The sequence below is a fragment of the Zalophus californianus genome, chromosome 4, assembly GCF_009762305.2.
Source record: "Zalophus californianus isolate mZalCal1 chromosome 4, mZalCal1.pri.v2, whole genome shotgun sequence".
Classification (NCBI taxonomy): domain Eukaryota; kingdom Metazoa; phylum Chordata; class Mammalia; order Carnivora; family Otariidae; genus Zalophus; species Zalophus californianus.
The window spans coordinates 78,313,441-78,334,553 of NC_045598.1; the positions used below are offsets into that span (position 1 = coordinate 78,313,441).

Genomic DNA, 21,113 nt, shown 5'->3' on the forward strand with positions numbered 1-21,113 from the left:
TGTCCTTCAGTGTAGATGGACTTCGCAGAGATAGAATCTGGAGACAAGCAGTGTTTGTAACGAGAGTTTGTTGAGCTTTACACTTTGTGCTCTCAGAAACCGCATCAGAGACTAGGGTGGATAGTAGGCATTTACCTAAAATGAACTTAGAATTATTTCCAAAATGACTGGAAATAAAAACCTAGGCTCCAAACTGAATTAGAAATCAGAAGTAGTAGTCAAGTATGTACAACTATACTAGGGAATAAGGAAGTAAATTAGAAAGATTTGCATTTTTTGCTGCTGAATTATTATCTCAGTGCACATGTATTTGGCTTAACAGGTTATCTTTCACTCTTTCACATATATTGATAAGAAACGGAGAAAAATTCAATTACTATTTACTTTGTTTTCTTAAGTACCACCCCATACATTTATTTACTTTTGAATTACTTGTCTTTAGAGCAAATTTTAGTATCAGTGCTGGTTAATATAATTAAGGTTGATCCTTGAACAATGCAGTGGTTAGGGGTGCCAACCCCCTCCCCGCCATGTAGTTGAAAATCCCCATATAACCTTTGATTTCCCAAAAACTTAACTATGAATAGCCTACTGTTGACTAGACGCCTTACCATAACATAGATGATTAACACATATTTTCTATGTTATATGTATTATATACTGTTTTCTTACAGTAAGTGAGCTAGAGAAAAGAAAATGTGATTAAGAAAATCATAAGGGAGAGAAAATACATTTACAGTACTGTACTGTAAAAAATCTGCACGAGTGGACCTATGCAGTTCAAACCCTTATTGTTCAAGAGTCAACTGTATTATATCAGACTTGTGAAGTTTTCATTATATATAGCTAGGTTTTAGAAAATTGGATTTGAGGCCACTGGGTGGCTCAGTCGTTAAGCATCTGCCTTCGGCTCAGGTCATGATCCCAGGGTCCTGGGATTGAGCCCCGTGTCTGGCTCCCTGCTCAGCGGGAAGCCTGCTTCTCCCTCTCCCTCTGCCTGCCACTCCGCCTGCAGTGCGCTCTCTCTGTCTCTCTCAGATAAATAGATAAAACCTTAAAAGGAAAAAAGAAAATTGGATTTGATTCATAGTGCATCCATTCTTTTAGTAATAGGTGATGTTATAAAGATGTTTTAATCTTTTAAATCAGTAGATATTCCCAAATCACATACTAGCTGAATAATTAAGTGACTCTAGAGCATACTGGTAGGAAGTTATCCAGTTGTAAAAACTAAATGTTAATTATCCACCACAAAAAGCTAATAAATATTCCTCTGAAATTTTGCCTCAGGCAAATATTATTTTCCACATGTTGAGTAAGTACATTTATGATTAAAATAATAGTAACTTCGGAGTTCTGAATCATTTTGAAAATATTTTAATTCCATATTAACATGCTTTAAAAAGTGATAAAGTATGATGCAAAATTACATTGTTAATGTGAGAGAAGAAAATAAACACAAAATAGATGTGAATAAGCCTAAACATTTTTTGCATAAAATCAATCATTTTATTGATATTTTTATTCAAATTGGTAGACTTAAATTTTGAGAAGTTGGCATCATCATATCAGTAACTTTTCTGGGTTATATTTAATTTATTTATTTTAAAGATTTTATTTTTTATGAGAGAGAGAAAGCATGTGAGCAAGGGGAAGGGCAGATGGAGAGGGAGAGGCAGAGAATCTCAAGCAGATTCCTCACGGAGCACAGAGCCTAACTCAGGACTAGATCTCAGAACCCTGAGATCATGACCTAAGCCAAAACCAGGAATCGGACTCTCAACTGACTCAGCTACCCAGGCACCCCTGGGTTATATTTTACTTTTTGTAATAATGGTGAGAGTATTTTTCCTTCAGATATAGATTAATCTAGATAAAGTTAATCGTCAAGTAGATTTTATAGTGTAAATTCTACTTTCTTCTTGACCCTAATTATAAAGTGATAAATCCTTTAGGAAATCTCTTCTCTGAATATAATAACAGTAGAGAATATAATGTAAAAACTATTTCTTATAGTTTAAAGTCAAGTGGAAGTTAAAGGGTAGTGCAATAAAATGCCACTTCAAATTGAATAGATGCAGGTTGATACTCAATATTTTTAATTGAAATTATTTTGCCAGTGACCAGGTTGTTGAAATAAATTTTTTATTGTTATTATGTGGTATGGTTTCTTGGCATTTTGGCTAAGGCTTATCTTTTTTTCTTCTGTTTTACCTTATCTTAATATTTTGTCCATTTTTTTCTCTGACTAGGAAAGTAAATATAAGACAGGATGTTCCGATAAAGAAAAAATAGTATTTAAACTTATCTTGCAGCAGATCAGTTCTATATAAAATAAACTACTGCACTAAGTGTGATCTGCAGTTTTCTTGGGGGCTAGCTAGCAAGTAAAACAAAGAAAATAGGTGATACTGGTACATGTTTGCACTAAATAAATTATTTTCATTTAGACAAAGTTAAGTAAATTAGCATTAAAAAAGGACTATAATAATAGAATAAGAAATTGGTTAGTTGCCTAAGGTTCACCAAGTTTACAGTGTCATCATATAATGAAGAGATGTGAAACTTAAGAGCTTCTCCTCATGACCAAAGAATATTTGGCCCCTGAGCCCTTCATGATGCTGCTGACTGTTCAACTGCTGGATAATTAGAAAAAGGGACCAAATCAGGGTTCTCTTCCACTATTTCTTAGCAGTTTAAAATTCCTTTCTTCTGGAATACTTATTGGTAAGATTTTTTTTTTGCTTTAAAGGAATGACTTTTATTTTCCTTCATGTTAAAAATAGTTATTATGTAAGCAAAAATAAGATATTTTTAAAGGATTTACCTGCAATCCACTTTCTAATACGTAAGTTTTCAGTTTTCTATTTGTCTGAATGTTTTTCATAATTATGTTAATGAAATGTAATTCTGGGGGGCTTTTTCCACTTAATTTCATTGTCTAAAATATTGTATTTCCTATTGTCTTTTAAATTATGATTTTAAATGGTTGCATCATTTTAAATCAAGATTGATATATCATTTTTTAAACTTTCCCCTTACTTTTGGGAGCACATAAAGAATATTATAAAATAAATATTAAATTATGCTGCATTATTAATATGATTTTAAAATAATTTCTTTGGGCAGATTTATTGGATTTGGATTAGTAGGACAAAGGGAATTTTTTTCCTTTTTTTTTTTTTAAAGATTTTATCTATTTATTTGACAGAGACACAGTGAGAGAGGGAACACAAGCAGGGGGAGTGGGAGAGGGAGAAGCAGGCTCCCCGCTGAGCAAGGAGCCTGATGTGGGGCTCAGTCCCAGGACCCTGAGATCATGACCTGAGCCAAAGACAGATGCTTAATGACTGAGCCACCCAGGCGCCCCAAGAGTCAGCCTTATAAGCAGGCCCTTCTAACTCACCCTTCCATCCGAAAAGTGAACCTGCCCTTCCATATAACAAACAATAGCCATAAATACAATTATCCCATATGACAAATGAAGATAATAAGGAAGACAGCTTTAACATTTTATGACTTTTTATTTGAAATGTCATTTTAATGAGAAATGTATGTATTTGTTAGGTATACTGTTTACAGAAAGAACTAAAGATAAAAAATCACAGTCTTCAAGAGACTGCTGAGCAGAATCTTATTCTACAGCATACTCTTCAGCAACAGCAGCAAATGTTACAACAAGAGACAATTAGGAACGGAGAGCTAGAAGACATTCAAACTAAACTTGAAAAACAGGTATATCTTATTGGTCAACATTGTTTCACTTGTATGAAATAGAAATTTTAAAAACTGATAAGTATTTTGTTATATTGCTATTTACCTCACAGATTTCATATTATAAGAAATATTCTGTGTTAACATTGAAAAATGGGTGAAGTTCTATTTGTGTGTGTTCTAACCTGCATCTCTAATACCATGGGCACATTTTTGTCATCCGTAGAACTTAGTTATAATTTAGATTTTTTCATTCCATCGTGTGTTTGGATCAGGATGCGTGATAATCCCTAAGGATATGCTAAAGCAGTGCACTACAAGAAAAATCCCAAAGGAAACTACTTACTTCTAAAAATAAGTTATTACTCCAGTGAAAGAATCCTAGGAATTTTATACTAGAATCGAATCTTTCCTCTTTCATTCATTACCAGTTCATCTGAAATCTTCAGACAGATAATTCATATTTTTGAGTTGTTTTTCTTTTTCAAACTTTACAAAAATGTATAAATTAGAAAATGATAGTTCCCTGTAATCTCACGACACCTCACCTTTTGTCATTTGATCTGTGTATTCTGAATTCATCCACAGCCTCTCTAGTGGAACTAAAGAATCCCTCAATACATTCAAACATATCAGGCAGGTATTCTCTATTTTCTTTTTTTTAGAGACAGCTGTTCTGTGGCTCTCCATCCCTTTTGTTAAAAGTCTAGACCTATTGCTTGCTATGCTTGTTCAGCTTCATCTGGAAGCATTTCTTCATCTTATCTGTGTTTGATTCCGACTTCCTAAGTCCGTTGTTGACTCTGGCTTGTAGAATTGATTAAAATTCTTGTTCTTTCTGAAGTCATTTTCATTTCCATAATGATTTTATGGTTCTCTCTCTCTTTTTTTCCCCCCTTAAATCTACCAGTTCATTTGTATTTTTCATTTGGTAAATTCTTTTTCTTCTTGATCTTTGTTTTAAGAGATTTTTGTATGTTCTTTAACTTCTTTGAGGGTCTAAAGAAGTTTATATCTAAAAATTTCTGTAGTATTTGGAGTAAGTTTTCCATTGTATACAGTATTCTCTTCATGCCTTTCATTCATGTTCCTCTGTGCAGAGATTCCGTGTTAGATCCTTTCAGATTATTACTCATCTTTAGATTCTTTCTGCTTATGAATGTGCTATTTAATAAAACACAGAGTGGATGGGTTTTGGTGATTCCATTTAGTTTTTACACTGGGTACTATTTTAATTTTATTCTTGGAACTTGAGTTAGAGGTGTGGATATTAATAACTTTTAATCTATATTCAGTTCTCTAGTGAGAGGTTTTAGAAGAGCAGAGAGGATATTAAATTTATTAGCCAGAGATTAACTTGAAGAGCACAGTCATGTAAATGTTCATTGAAAACATGGAGTGGCTGAGATTAACTAGGGAGAAAATAGAGAATGAGAGGTGAGAAGATTGACTTGGGCACATGTCTGTGAGATACGGTACATAGAAGCCAAAGTAAGTATTTCATGAAATTAAGAATGATCATTGGTGTCATGGGCTGCTGAGATCAATATCAAGTAGAATAAGGGTTGAGAAATGTCCACTAGAATTATCAACATGGAGGGCATTAGTGACATTGTTCAGTTTCTATAGAAAATGGCTAGTACTCAGAAAACTATAAAATACTCATGAAAGAAATTGAGGAAGACACAAAGAAATGGAAAAACGTTGCATGCTCATGGATTGGAAGAACAAACATTGTGAAGATGTCAATGCTACCTAGAGCAATCTACACATTCAATGCAATCCCCATCAAAGTACCATCCACTTTTTTCAAAGAAATGGAACAAATAATCTTAAAATTTGTATGGAACCAGAAAAGACCCTGAAGAGCCAGAGGAATGTTGAAAAAGAAAAGCAAAGCTGACGGCATCACAATTCCGGACTTCCAGCTCTATTACAGAGCTGTCATCATCAAGACAGGAAGGTACTGGCACAAAAACAGACACATAGATCAATGGAACAGAATAGAGAGCCCAGAAATGAACCCTCAACTCTATGGTCAACTAATCTTTGACAAAGCAGGAAAGAATGTCCAGTGGAAAAAAGACAGTCTCTTCAACAAATGGTGTTGGGAAAATTGGACAGCCACATGCAGAATAATGAAGCTGGACCATTTCCTTACACCACACACAAAAATAGACTCCAAATGGTTGAAAGACCTCAATGTGAGACAGGAGTCCATCACAATCCTAAAGGAGAACACAGGCAGGAACCTGTTCAACTTCAGCTGCAGCAACTTCTTCCTAGAAACATCGCCAAAGGCAAGGGAAGCCAGGGCAAAAATGAACTATTGGGATTTCATCAAGATAAAAAGCTTTTGCACAGCAAAAGAAACAGTCCACAAAACCAAAAGACAACCGACAGAATGGGAGAAAATATTTGCAAATGACATATCAGATAAAGGGCTAGTATCCAAAATCTATAAAGAACTTACCAGACTCAACACCCAAAGAACAAATGATCCAATCAAGAAATGGGCAGAAGACATGAACAGGCATTTTTCCAAAGAAGACATCCAAATGGCCAACAGACACATGAAAAAGTACTCAACATCGGTTGGCATCAGGGAAATCCAAATCAAAACCTCAATGAGATACCACCTCACACCCGTCAGAATGGCTAAAATTAACAAGTCAGGAAACGACAGATGTTGGCAGCAATGCAGAGAAAGGGGAACCCTCCTACACTGTTGCTGGGGATGCAAGCTGGTGCAGCCACTCTGGAAAACAGTATGGAGGTTCCTCAAAAAGTTGAAAATAGAGCTACCATACGATCCAGCAATTGCACTACTGGGTATTTAGCACAAAGATACAAATGTAGGGATCCCAATGTTTATAGCAGCAGTGTCCACAATAGCCAAACTGTGGAAAGAGCCAAGATGTCCATCGACAGATGAATGGATAAAGAAGATGTGGTATATATACATAATGGAATATTATGCAGCCATCGAAAGGAATGAGATCTTGCCATTTGCAATGACGTGGATGGAACTGGAGGGTGTTATGCTGAGTGAAATAAGTCAATCAGAGAAAGACATGTATCATATGACCTCACTGATATGAGGAATTCTTAATCTCAGGAAACAAACTGAGGGTTGCTGGAGTGGTGGGGGATGGGAGGGATGGGGTGGCTGGGTGATAGACATTGGGGAGGGTATGTGCTACGGTGAGCGCTGTGAATTGTGCAAGACTGTTGAATCACAGATCTGTACCTCTGAAACAAATAATGCAATATATGTTAAGAAAAAAAAGCAGGAGGGGAAGAATGAAGGGGGGTAAATCGGAGGGGGAGATGAACCATGAGAGACAATGGACTCTGAAAAACGGTTCTAGAGGGGAGGGGGGTGGGGGGATGGGTTAGCCTGGTGATGGGTATTAAAGAGGGCACGTTCTGCATGGAGCACTGGGTGTTATGCACAAACAATGAATCGTGAACACTACATCAAAAACTAATGATGTAATGTATGGTGATTAACATAACAATAAAAATTTAAAGAAAAAAATGGCTAGGAGCTAGTACACGGACCTGGAATCAGGCCGCAACCTCAGCCGCGCCTGCTACCTGCCGCCTGCCACCGCCTCTGGACCATGGACCCCCGCAAAGTGAGCGAGCTTCGGGCCTTTGTGAAAATGTGTAAGCAGGATCCGAGCGTTCTGCACACCGAGGAAATGCACTTCCTGCGGGAGTGGGTGGAGAGCATGGGGGGTAAAATACCATCTGCCACTCATAAAACTAAATCAGAAGACAATATCAAGGAAGAAGAAACAGATGGTAAGAAGGCGGAGGAAAACATAAAGACAGACGAACCATCAAGTGAGGAAAGTGATCTAGAAATTGACAATGAAGATGTGATTGAACCAGATGCTGATGGCCCTCAAGAAATGGGAGATGAAAATGTAGAGATAACTGAGGAAGTGATGGATCAGGCAAATGATAAAAAAGTGGCTGCCATTGATGCCCTAAATGATGGCGAACTACAGAAAGCCATTGACTTGTTCACAGATGCCATCAAACTGAATCCTCGCTTGGCCATTCTCTATGCCAAGAGAGCCAGTGTCTTCATCAAATTACAGAAGCCAAATGCTGCCATTCGAGACTGTGACAGAGCTATTGAAATAAATCCTGATTCAGCTCAGCCTTATAAGTGGCGAGGGAAAGCACACAGACTTCTGGGCCATTGGGAAGAAGCAGCACATGATCTTGCCCTTGCTTGTAAACTGGATTACGATGAAGATGCTAGTGCAATGCTGAAAGAAGTTCAACTGAGGGCCCAGAAAATTGCTGAACATCGGAGAAAGTATGAGCGAAAACGTGAAGAGCGAGAGATCAAAGAAAGAATAGAAAGGGTTAAGAAGGCTCGGGAAGAACATGAGAGAGCCCAGAGGGAGGAAGAAGCCAGACAACAATCAGGAGCTCAGTATGGCTCTTTCCCAGGTGGCTTTCCTGGGGGAATGCCTGGTAATTTTCCTGGAGGAATGCCTGGAATGGCAGGGGGGGATGCCTGGAATGGCAGGAATGCCTGGGCTCAATGAAATTCTTAGTGATTCAGAGGTTCTCGTAGCCATGCAGGATCCAGAAGTTATGGTGGCCTTCCAGGATGTGGCCCAGAACCCAGCGAATATGTCAAAATATCAGAGCAATCCAAAGGTTATGGATCTCACCAGTAAATTGTCAGCCAAATTTGGAGGTCAAGCATAATGCCCTCTGACAAATAAAGCCCTTGCTGAAGGAAAAGCAACGATCACCTAATGGATGTCGCAATAATACAAACCAGTGTACCTCTGACCTTCTCATGAAGAAAGCTGGGGTGCTGTGAAGAGAATCCCTACCCTTCTGCCCCACATGCCACTGAAACATTCTATAGTGGTTTGCCATTAGGGTATTCATTCAGATAATGTTTTCCTACTAGGAATTACAAACCTTAAACACTTTTTAAACCTTAAAAATATTTAAAAACATATTAAAAGGGTGTGTTAGTCCCTACATTTTTCTTTACTAAAAAAAAAAAAATGGCTAAATTGCTTTGGTTTGAGGAATGAATGAGAAGTGAGAAGATGATACAACAAGCATAGAATACTGAGAAATTGGGCTTTGAAGAGGAGGAAAGAAAGGGTGGTGGTGGTAGTTGGAGGGAGGTAGAGGTATGGGTAGTTTTTCATGATGGGAATGTCTTGAACATGTTTAAATGCTAATATAAAGAAGCCAGAAGCAGAGAGTAGTGGTAGTCAATAGTATGAGTTCCTGAGAAAGTGGATAGGCTCCTGAGAAAATGAATCCAGAACACTAGTGAAGCAATTTGACTTATACAGGAGGAAAAACACCTCCTTCACTATAGGAGAACAGAGGAAATAATGAATAGGAGCAAATGCAAGTGGTAACATTTGAGGGCGTTGGGAATTTAGAAATCCTTTAATGAATGAGCCAATTTGTGAAGAAGGAAAGCAACATAGTTTGACAAGCGAAGAAAACATTTCACATGGGGATAATGAAAGGGGAAACAACCATTATTTTGTTCAATTCTTATAAATCCTATTTTAGTGTTATGATGTGGCTACTTCTATAAATATATGAATGAAATATCTTCCACAAAATTTTGCTTTTTTATTTCCAAAACATTTGCTTTCTCGTCTGTACTTTGAGTTTTATAGTACATCTTGAAACTGAATGATAGGCTAGACTACGTATTTATATATATATATTTTTCTTCCAAAGACTGTTATGTGACACATTCCAAAAAATGTGACTGAACTTAAAATACTTAAAGAAACTTATTTTTACAAGGTATCGAAACTGGAACAAGAGCTTCAAAAACAAAGGGAAAGTTCAGCTGAAAAGTTGAGAAAAATGGAGGAGAAATGTGAAGTAGCCATACATGAAGCCGATTTGAAAAGGCAAAAAGTTATTGAGCTTACTGGTACTGCCAGGTAAAATGAATATGTCACTTTTTCTTTTTCTTCCTATTTCAACATCAGTAGTTACCTGAATTTCAATATCAGATAATGTTAAATGAAGCATTTGCTTAAGGATTTAATTTCTTCACAACCTGTGTTATTAGCATTTTGTTTGTACCTTTATATCCTTCTTTATATTATAGTTTAAAATCCTTTATCCTCCTATTGTATTATAAGTTCCTTAAAGCCTAAATAATTTCTGGTTTATTTTAGGGTCCTCCCACAACAATTAGCATAGTTCCCTATACCTCATAGGCACTCAGCAACTGTTGTGTTATATTAAATTGTGAATAGTATTAAAAGTTTTAGGCAAAGATCTCATTTAAAACTTTCATGATGTCTAATTGTTTATGGGAAAGAGTAACAATAGAATACAGCAGTGGTTCTGAACCTTAACTGAACATTAAAATTACCTGAGGAGCTTTAAAAAGTACTGATGGCTAGGTCTCACCTCTAAGGATTCTGATTTAATTTGGCTGAGCCGGGCCCAGGAATCAATAGTTAATTGGTTAAGAAAGGGACCCATAAACTGAAAGCATTCCCTAGCTTCCACAGACCTCTTATGCTTTGTCTACAAGAGTTTACATAATTAATAATACTCTCATAATTAACCCACCATGCTACCAGCAGGAGTCAAGAATTAACTTAGGCACTTGAACTAAAACACTTGTCCCCAGGTTCCCTCTCTCCCACTGACAGGAGTAAAGATCAGGCCTTGTGCATTGAGTAGCAAGTTTCTTTTCTAGATGTCAACTCACTCAGCTGGGTCAAGAGGATTACCCTGTGTTTAAGACTAAGAATACAGTTCTTCAGACCTTCTTTCTTCCATTGACTGGTGTCTCCCACACAACAGCCTCACCACCAGTGTCTACTTGAATAGTTACATAGTAACTTTATCCTTGCTTATGCCAGACACCACAAGAAGCTGTGTATTTCCAGGTCAACAGTCATTTCTCATACTAATTCCCCAAACCTCACCATGTGTACTGTTTCCTTCTCTCAGCTTATCCCAACTTCTGAGACTTCTACTTTTCCTCTGGAATTCTAAGTCCATCCTGAAAGACATTCTCTATATTCCCTACTTCTTTTCTCTTGCTTTAACAGAAATCTTACTCTTCCCTGAGGACTTTGCTTCTTGTCCTGTAGCCCTCTAAAGTAAAAATTTTTTCCCACAGTTCTTGTACCTCACAGGGTTGAGATATGGAATAGTATAACATACTCCGTGAACCTCTGGTCTTCATTCAGACCATATCATCCCTCACTGTTGCTGACACCTACAGGCCACCTCATGTAGTATTGCTTCCTCCAACACCACTCCTGTCATTATTCTTGAGGATTTCAATATCTGTTACCTGATCCTTCTGAGATGTTACCTTCTCATTTTAAAGATTCCTCTCCTCTAATGATCTTGAGCTCTGTCATACCTCAGCCACTCACTCACATGATTTATTCTAGATCTTATCATTTCCAATATCTCCAGTTTTTCCGTAACCTGAATATTAGGCATCTATACCTCTGTTATCACCTGATTCCCTTTAATACCCCAAATTCAACAATTCTTTGATCTCACCAGGACTTAATTCATCAGTTCCATCACTGTTTCATTCTCTGATGTCCTCTCCTTTCTTTACCCCGCTTAAATTCTAGTCAGTCATTAAAATCAATGATTTGCATCTACTTGCAACTCTCTTACCTCTCTCTCACTTTTTTCTACACAGCACTAAAAATCCAACTCACACTACTCCATGCTTTCATCTTTAGAGAAGTTGGAGGAAAATATAAGCACACTGACCAGTCTTACTTTAAATTCACAATTTCATATGTATACATAATTTTGCATATTGTTTTAGGAGTTTTATAGTTCTCCTCAAGTTCACTCATGGACATCAGATTAAAAACCTCTTGAACAAGTCCACATTTGTCTAAGTTGCATTTACAAAAGAAATGTTCCCGCTTGCAAACTCAATTTGCAAAATATCAAAGACCTAAAAGAACAACAACAAAAAATGTTGATTCAAAGCACATCAGTTCTACCCGCCATTGAGGCTAATATTAGCACTTGTTTACTTAGTGAATATCACTTTGGAGTTACCAACAAATGGACCTAAAACTTTCTTTCACTATGTTGATTTGTCTATAGGTAGAGGATCTTCCATGTTGGAATAAGCTCAGGACTGACTGAAAGTTAGTAAACCTGATTCTCTCAACTGTTAATAACTATTCATCTTATCCCAGACAATTCACTAACCTTCCAGTTTCCTCATCTGTAAAGCAAGAAAGTTGCACTAGTCTGGAAATCTCTAGTCCCTTGTAAAGCTAAAAAGGATAACATAAATAATAAAGGTCTGAATAAAAATAACTGACTTGATTCTCCTATGAGTAGTATTGTCATTCTGGTGAATATTTTGATTGCTTGGTTTCCTTATTTTCTGTGTTGCAGATAACAGAAATTCCAGATGAATCAGATACCTATCCATGGCTGTTCTCAGTATACAAAGCTTTTCACAAGCTAACTGTAGATAGATTGAAAAGACAGCTAGCCTTGCTAAATATTACCAGGTAGTACAGTCGTACCTAGTGGTACATAATTGGTGCAGAATTACAATATTTTAGTTGGAGGATTTTTAATAATATGACCTAAGTGTGACCTAGGATTCTGACTAGATGTTTTGCTGATATTTGCCCTTATATAACTTGCAGATTTTGTTTAGTCAGAGACAAGTCAGTTGGCTCTTAGTTTTCTAAATTATCGTTTATTAATTGTTTTATTTTTTGTTTTTAACTAGGCAAGTAAAACTTGAGATGGATCAGTACAGAGAAGAACTCTCTAAAATGGAAAAAGAAATAATGTACCTAAAAAGGGATGGAGAAAATAAAGCAATGCATCTCTCTCAGTTAGACATGATCTTAGAACAGACAAAGACAGAACTAGATAAGAAGACAAATTCTGGTAAGCAACATGTTAGCTGAGCTTATCTGCCTGTGTATTTATATTTAGAAAGTGGAATAAAGTGAGAATTTGGGTTAGTAGGGCTGGAAGGGACAATGAGTGGTCAGTATTTTGCCTCTTATAGATGAATAAAATTGGATATTCTTAATTATAATTATTTACAATTTTTTTTTAAGATTTTCTTTATTTATTTGACAGAGAGAGACACAGTGAGAGAGGGAACACAAGCAGGGAGAGTGGGAGAGGGAGAAGCAGGCTTCCCGCTGAGCGGGGAGCCCGATGTGGGACTCGATCCCAGGACCTGAGCTGAAGGCAGACACTTAACGACTGAGCCACCCAGGCGCCCTACAAATTTTTAATAACATTGTTTTTATGTAGTTCTAAAATTATTTTTTCCTTTTAACAGTGAAGGAATTAGAAAAATTACAGCACCACACTGAAACTGAACTAACAGAAGCTTTGCAGAAACGGGAAGCATTAGAGTCTGAACTCCAAAATGCGCATGGAGAGTTAAAAAGTACTTTAAGACAACTTCAGGAATTGAGAGATGTACTACAGAAGGCTCAATTATCATTAGAGGAAAAATACACTACTATAAAGGATCTCACAGCTGAACTTAGGTGCGTTAAATAGTAAGAAATGATACCACAATTACAGGTATTTCACTTTATTACTCTGATTTCTTGGGTCATACAGTAAAGTTTACTGTTTAATTCTAGATGTCTAAATTTCTCAACTGCCTTTGGCTCACTGTTGTTCATCCCAGTTAGCCTGTCCCATGCTCTGTCTAACTAATTCAGCCATTCCTCATGACTAATATTTCTATCCTTGGTCTTTGGACATTGTATTTTCACCCTCTCCTATATTATATAGTGGTAAAAAATGATTGGAACAGCATACAGCAGTGGTTAATAGCAAAATAATGTTAATAATGCCAATGTTTTCTTAGTATTAAGATCTTATTTTGTGCCAGGATTATGCCAGGGGCTTCCTATATGATCTGACTCATTTCTTTACAATAAACCTATCATATACATATTACCACCTTTTTATACTTGAGAAAACTGAGGCTTGAGAAAATGAAGTAAAATACCCAAGGTCACATAATCAGGTCCAGAGAAGGGAGTTAAACACAAGTTTGTCCAACTCTAAAATCTGGGTTCTTAGATTAGCAATGATAGCATAAAATGCTGTTCCAGCACACATCTATGGTGAGTGGGGGTGGAGAGCCAGATGAGAACCAAGGTGTGGGAAATAGATTCCAGAAAGGAAAACAGAATTACAAACCAGGATGTGAAATGTGGGATGACAGGATAGAGAGCAGCAAGAGGACCCAGGAACTTAGATGTGTCCCATGACTCAGTGCAGGACCCTGTCTCTTTTCTACCCACAAATTCATTCTTAGTAAATTTCATATAACTTTAAATACTGTGTGTCAGACTTCCAAACCCACATCTCTAGTAATGGCATCTTAAACTTGGCCAAAACAGGACTCTTTTTTTTTCCTCTCCATAACCCTACCCTTCCTCCATCTCAGAATCATGCAGTTGCTCCAACTGGAAATCTGAAAGATTAGTCTTATCTCTTTGTCTGTCTCTTTTTTCATCCAACCTATTAGGAATTCATGTCAACTTTATTTCCAAAACATATTCTGAAATCCATTGATTTCTTGGCTTCTTTTCTGTTACCACCTTAGCATAAAGCCATCATCATCTCTCACCTGGTCTGTTGCTGTGGTTTCCCTAGTGGTCTCCCAGCTTAAATGCCTGACCCTCCCCACAGTCCATTTCAGTTTATAGAGTTAAGTTTATGATTTAAAACATAACAGAAATGGACTTAAGTTTATTATTTAACACATAAATCAGATTATATTGTGTCCCTACTTAACCTTTCCAATGGCTTCCCAAAATACTCAGAATAAAATCCAACCTTCTTGGGAAATATAAATCAGAACTGCATTGAGATACTGCTTCACACCCTCTCAGATGACCATGATAAAAATAAACAAAAAACCCCAAAACTGAAAATAACAAGTGTTAGCAAGTGTGTAGAGAAATTGGAACCCTTCTACTTTGATGTTGGAAAATTAAAATGATACAGTTGCCTGTGGAAAATCGTTTGGCATAGTTAATAAGTTAAATATAGAATTACCATGTAACTCAATTCTACTCCTGGTTATTTCCCCAAAAGAGTTAAAAACATCATGTTCAAAAAAAATGATGTATAAATGTTCATAGCAGCTCTGTTCACAATAGCCACTAAATGGAAACAACCCAAATATTCATCAGTAGTTGAATGGATAAACACAATGTGATATATCCATATAGGGAATATTATTCAGCCATGAAAAGGAATAAAGTACTGATATCTGCTACAACATAGATGAACCTTGAAAATATTAGGCTAAATGAAATAAACCAGATATGTGTTTTTTTATTCCATTTATATGAAATATCCAGAATTAGCAAATACATAGAGATAGAAAGCAGATTAATGGTTGCTGGGAACTAGGGGGTGGGACAATGGACAATAACTGGAGATGAGTGTGAAATTTTCATTTGGAGTAATGAATAACGAAATAGTGGTGATGGTTATACAACATTGTGAATTCACTTAATGTAACTGAACTGTACACTTTAAAGTGGTTAAAATGGTAAATGGTTAAAATGGTAAATAGTATATGTATTTTACCACGATTTAAAAAAAAAAAAAAGCCAAGCTCCTTATCATGGAATACAAAGCCCTAGATGACAGGGTTCCTACCTGTTTCTCTGGCCTCGTTTCGTACTGTTCCCTTTTCTCCTGGCCTTTTTGTTGGTACTTAAAACTTAGTAAATTGTTCCTACCTTTTGACTTTGCTGTAGCTGTTTCTTTGGACTGAAATAATGGTTGAATGGCCAACTTCTTGCCTTTCATATTACCTCAGAGGGCCTTTTTCTGACCGCCTACTCTCAAGTAGCCACCCAGGCACTATCTCATCACTGTCTTTAATGCTCTAACATAGCACTTTATATTTTTTTGTTGTTTATTATTTATAGTCTGTCTTCTCTATTGGACCTATTAGTATGTATGCTCCATGTGATGAAGGACATCTATCTTACTGACTATTAAATTCACAGTACATAGAGCCCTGATGTATAGGAAGCATCCAATAAATATTTGCTAAATGGTTAAGTGAATGAGTAGATGAAAGAAGTAAAAATGAAATCTTAAATTCTAGCTAATAACTGAGTTTTTGGAAAATCAGCTATTCACTTATACAACTATCTTTAGAATTCATTTCATAATAACTTATTAATGTAGCCTTGTATTTTATAACTGCTGAGACTTTTTAAGATTTTATTTATTTATTTATTTATTTATTTATTTATTTATTTATTTATTTATTTTAGAGAGAGCATGTGAGCGGGGGGGAGAAGCAGAGGGAGAGGGACAAGCAGACTCTGCACTGAGTGCAGAGCCTGATGAGGGGCTTGATCCCATGACCCTGGACATCATGACCTGAGCCTAAATCAAGAGTTGGTCACTCAACTGACTGAGCCACCCAGGCACCCCTAACTGTTGAGACTTTTAAGAGAATAGTAAACAGTTCATTAAAGAAATTCACAATCTGCTTTTTTAAAATCAGTACCTTTGTTCAATATTGTTCATATTTAAGTCTGGAAAACTATAAAGATTTTCGAGATCAACAACATTTTTAGCCTTTGTCATATCAAAACATAGAGTTCCAAATTAAAATTCTTTGATTGCATTCTCTGATCTGAGTAGTAGAAGTCTTAAAGTTGTGTCAGTATTAAGCATTTTCATAATATAAAATTATAAATAAGTTAAGTTTAGGAGAGCTAGAGTTTACAAAAAAAATGTTTCTATATTAGACTTCAATACTTCACTATATATAAGGTGTTATTTGAGTAAAATTCCCATGAGAAACACAGTGGTCATTGAGCTGTGGATATCAGAGATACCAACCATGAGATAAATGCCTCATGCAATTGTAATAAACTCACAGCTATTATATAGAAATGACTTTCAAATGCTCCCCTGATCTGTAAATGAAAAATATGGACATACTTTAAAAATTCTTATAATGATTCAGTTTTATATCTTGGGAGTACTTTAACATTTAGCTTAAATTGTCTACAGTAGTAGTGTTTGAGTTAACTTTTGCCTTTTGAGAATACTTTATTAAAGTAACTATTGATACCAGTCATTTTCTTTATTCAGTATTTCTTTAATTTGAGCCCTTTCAGTCAGAAATAATTGCATATGTTTTATCACTTTTAACTTATAGGACGCTAACCCAATCGACTTAATTTTTTAAAACTATAATATTCCTACTATTTGCTTTGATCTTTTTCCTTTGATAAATTGCAGAGAATGCAAGATGGAGAATGAAGATAAAAAGCAAGAACTCCTTGAAATGGATCAGGCACTTAAGGAGAGAAATTGGGAACTAAAGCAAAGAGCAGCTCAAGTTGGTTTTCTTAATTATATTTAATGAAATTTTCTGTTACAGTACAATCATGCAGGGTTTTAGAGATGACCACTTTTTGGTAAAATGGACCTTTTTAAAGCATATATGTTTTTCTGTGCACATTAATATATAAAAATTTAGAAATATGTCATCTTTCTTCATCTTGCTATTTTTTTTTTAAGATTTTTATTTATTTGACAGAGAGAGACAGTGAGAGAGGGAACACTAGCAGAGGGTGTAGGAGAGGGAGAAGCAGGCTTCCTGCTGAGCAGGGAGCCCTATGTGGGGCTCCATCCCAGGACCCTGGGATCATGATCTGAGCTGAAGGCAGACGCTTAACAACTGAGCCACCCAGGTGCCCCCATCTTGCTATTTTTATAGAAAGTCAATTTTTGAGAATGAAGGCTAGCTTAGTATCTGAACTTTTTGATTTCTTAAATTATTGCATATCCTAAGACAACGGGATTAAAGGAGTTATTCTAACTCCTTTAATAGTGTGTTGGAGGAATGAAACTATTCAAAAGGCATCTTTTTTAAAGACTTTCTTAGATCAGTTTTAGGTTCACAGTGAAATTGAGCAGAAGGTACAGAGATTTCCCATATATACCTTGCTACCATAAATGCACAGCCCTTGGAACAGTTCCTGTCTGCTGCTAAGGTTTCCACTAGAGGTGCAAGAAAAAAGTGTCCTCACGCTTTCTGTCCGTCTCATTGTGGCAGTCAAGATTGAATGGGGGAGTGCAGGGAAAAACCAAAAGAATTTCTGCAAATCAAAAGTAACCTTGTCAACAATGAAATCTTGTTTTACTCCAAAATAAATAAATAAATAAATAAATAAATGCATAGCCTTCCCCATTATCAACATTCCCCACCCAAGTGGTACATTCGATAATAGTTGATGAATCTACACATTATAATCATCCAAACTCCATAATTTACATTACACTTCACTCTTGGTGTGTACATTCTGTGGGTTTGGACAAATGTTTAATGACACGTATCCATCATTATGGTATCATCCAGGGTATTTTCATTGCCCTAAAAATTTTCTTTGCTCTACCTTTATCCTTCTTCCTCTTCCCCCATCCCTAGCAACCACTGATCTTTTTTATTGTCTCCATCATTTTGCCTTTTCCAGAATGTCATATAGTTGAAATCATATAGTACATAGTGTTTTTATTTTGGTTTCTTTCACTTAGTAATATTCATTTAAGTTTTCTTCACATATTTTTGTTGCTTGATAGCTCATTTCTGTTAGCACTGAATAATATTCCATTGTCTAGATGTACTACAGTTTACTTATCCATTCACCTACTGAAGGGCATCTTGGTTGCTTCCAAGTTTTGACAATTAAATGAATAAAGCTGCTATAAACATCTGTGTGCAGGTTTTTGTGTGGACATAAGTTTTTGACTCCTTTTGGTAATTACCAAGGGGCATGATTGCTGGATCATATGGTAAGAGTATGTTTAGTTTTATCAGACACTTCCAAACTGTGTTCCCAAGTGGCTTGTACCATTTTGCATTCTTACCAGCAATGAATGTGAATTCCTGTTGCTCCACATCCTGGCTAGCATTTGGTGTTGTCAATGTTTTGGATTTGGCCATTCTAATTAGTGTGTGGTGGTATCTCCTGGTTAATTTGCACTTCTCAGATGACATCATATGATATGGAGGGCATTTTCCTGTGCTTATTTTCTATCTGTATATCTTTTTTGGTGAAGTGTCTGTTACAGTCTTTGGCTCATTTTTTAATTGAGTTGTTTGTTTTCTTACTGTTGAATTTTAAGAGTTCTTTGTATATTTTGGATACGTTTTTCAGATGTGTCTTTTGCAAATATTTTATTCCAGTTTGTGGCTTTAATTCACAATCTTTTGACATTGGCTTTCACAGAGCTGAAGTTTTTAATTTTAATGACATCCAGCTTATTAATGATTTCTTTCATGAATTATGCCTTTGACTTTGCATCTAAAAAGTCATCACCAAAGGTCATCCAAGGCTTTCCTCTATGTTATCTTCTAGAAGTTTTATAGTTTTGCAAGGTCTGTGATCCATTTTGAGTTAATTTTTGTGAAGGGTGTGGTGTAGACTCATTTTTTTGTATGTTGTTGTCCACTTATTCCAGCACCATTTGTTGAAAAGGTATTTTTTCTCCGTTGTATTGCCTTTGCTCCTTTGTCAAAGGTTAATTAACATATTTAGTTTCTGGATTCTATTCTGTATAATTATTTATTCACCTGTGTTTTGCCAATACCAAGGTCTGTTTACTGTAGCTTTTTAAGTGTCTTGAAGTCAGGTAATGTCACTCTTCCAACTTGGTTCTTCTGCAGTATCATGTTGGATATTCTGGGTGTTTTGCCTCTCCATGTAAATTTTAGAATCAGTTTGTCAATATCCACAAATTCATTTGCTGGAATTCTGATTGGAATTGCCTTGAATGTATAGATTTAGTTGGGAAGAACTGACATCTTGAATCTTGAAAATATTGAGTCTTCCTATCCATGAACATGGACTATCTCTCTATTTAATTCTTTGATTTCTTTCATTAGAGTTTTGTAGTTTCTCTTTATAGATCTTGATATATTTAACTTGATTTATACCTAAGTATTTTGTTTTGGGGAGTGCTAATGTAAATCATTATGTTTTAAATTTCAAATACCACTTGTTTATTGCTGGTATATAGGAAAGTGACTGATTTTGTGTACTCCTTGTATCCTTCGATCCTGCTATAATCACTTATTAGTTCTAGGAATTATTTTGTCAAATCTTTTGGATTTTCTACCTAGATGATTATGTCATCTATAGACGTAGTTTTGTATTCCTTTCTAATATGTATATCTTATTTCTTTTTCTTGTCTTACTGCATTAGCTAGGACTGCTAGAACAGTGTTGAAAAGCAGTAGTAAGAGAGAATATCCTTGCTTTGTATCTGATCTTCGTGGGAACGTTTTGAGTTTCTCACCATTAAGTATGATGCTAGCTGTTGTTTTTCTGTAGATATTCTTTATTAAGTTGAGGAAGTTCCCTTCTATTCCTTGTTTACTGAGAGTTTTTATGATGAAGGTGTGTTGAAATGTCTTTATCTGGTTTTGTTATTAGGGTAATACTGGCCTCATAGAATGAGTTAGAAAGTATTTCCTCTGCTTCTGTCTTCTGAATTGGATTGCAGAGAATTGGTATAATTTCTTTCTTAGATGTTTGGTAGAATTCACCAGTGAGCCCATCTGGACCTGCTTCTTTCTGTTTGGGAAAGTTATTAATCATTAATTTCTTTAATATATATATAAGCGTATTTAGATTGTCTCTTCCTGTGTGAGTTTTGGTAGATTCTGTTTTTTACGTAATTGGTCTGTTTCATTAGTTTTATTAAGTTTGTGGTCAGAGAGTTGTTATAGTATTCCTTATTATCCTTTTAATGTCTATGAGAGTTTTAGTAATGTCTTCTCTTTCATTTCTGGTATTAGTAATTTGTGTCCTCTCTCTTTTTTTCTTAGCCTGGCTAGAGGGATATTGATTTTATTGATCTTTTCGAGAATCAGCTTTTGGTTTTGTTGATTTTCTGTTGATTTCCTGATTTTAATTTTACTGATTTCTGCTTTAATTTTTATTATTTCTTCTGCTTACTTTGGATTTAATTTCTTCTTCTTTTTCTAGTTTCCCAAAGTGGTAGCTTAAGTGATTGATTTCAGATCTTCTTTTCTAATATATGCATTCAGTGCTGTACATCTTCCTCCAAACACTGCTTTTTCTGCATTCCACAATTTTTGTTATGTTGCATTATTTAGCAGCTTTTATTTAGCATAAAATGAAGTCTAAATCATTTATTTGTTATTTATGAACATAGTTTTATCTTTTCTTTAAGTTTCTGTAATACATATGAGGCTTAAGATTCAATATTAATAAGCAATGAATATTTTTCTTATTTTGTAAAATAATTTGAGGTGAGTTTATGTTTCAGTTATACCTACTGTAAACAATTTTAAG

At 35.7% G+C, this 21,113-nt stretch overlaps 1 protein-coding gene and 1 pseudogene across 2 annotated transcripts in view; both read left to right on the forward strand.

Annotated features, from left to right (window-relative positions):
* Positions 1-21,113, forward strand: part of CCDC18 (coiled-coil domain containing 18) — a 128,587-nt gene that overhangs the window by 55,577 nt on the left and 51,897 nt on the right. For both annotated transcript variants that reach the window (XM_027625945.2, XM_027625955.2), the window contains exons 18-22: positions 3,568-3,735; positions 9,535-9,677; positions 12,491-12,654; positions 13,061-13,274; positions 17,029-17,128. In XM_027625945.2, coding sequence (XP_027481746.1) covers positions 3,568-3,735; positions 9,535-9,677; positions 12,491-12,654; positions 13,061-13,274; positions 17,029-17,128 — 789 coding nt within the window. The remainder of the gene's footprint in view (positions 1-3,567; positions 3,736-9,534; positions 9,678-12,490; positions 12,655-13,060; positions 13,275-17,028; positions 17,129-21,113) is intronic.
* LOC113939608 lies at positions 7,341-8,451 on the forward strand (annotated as a pseudogene).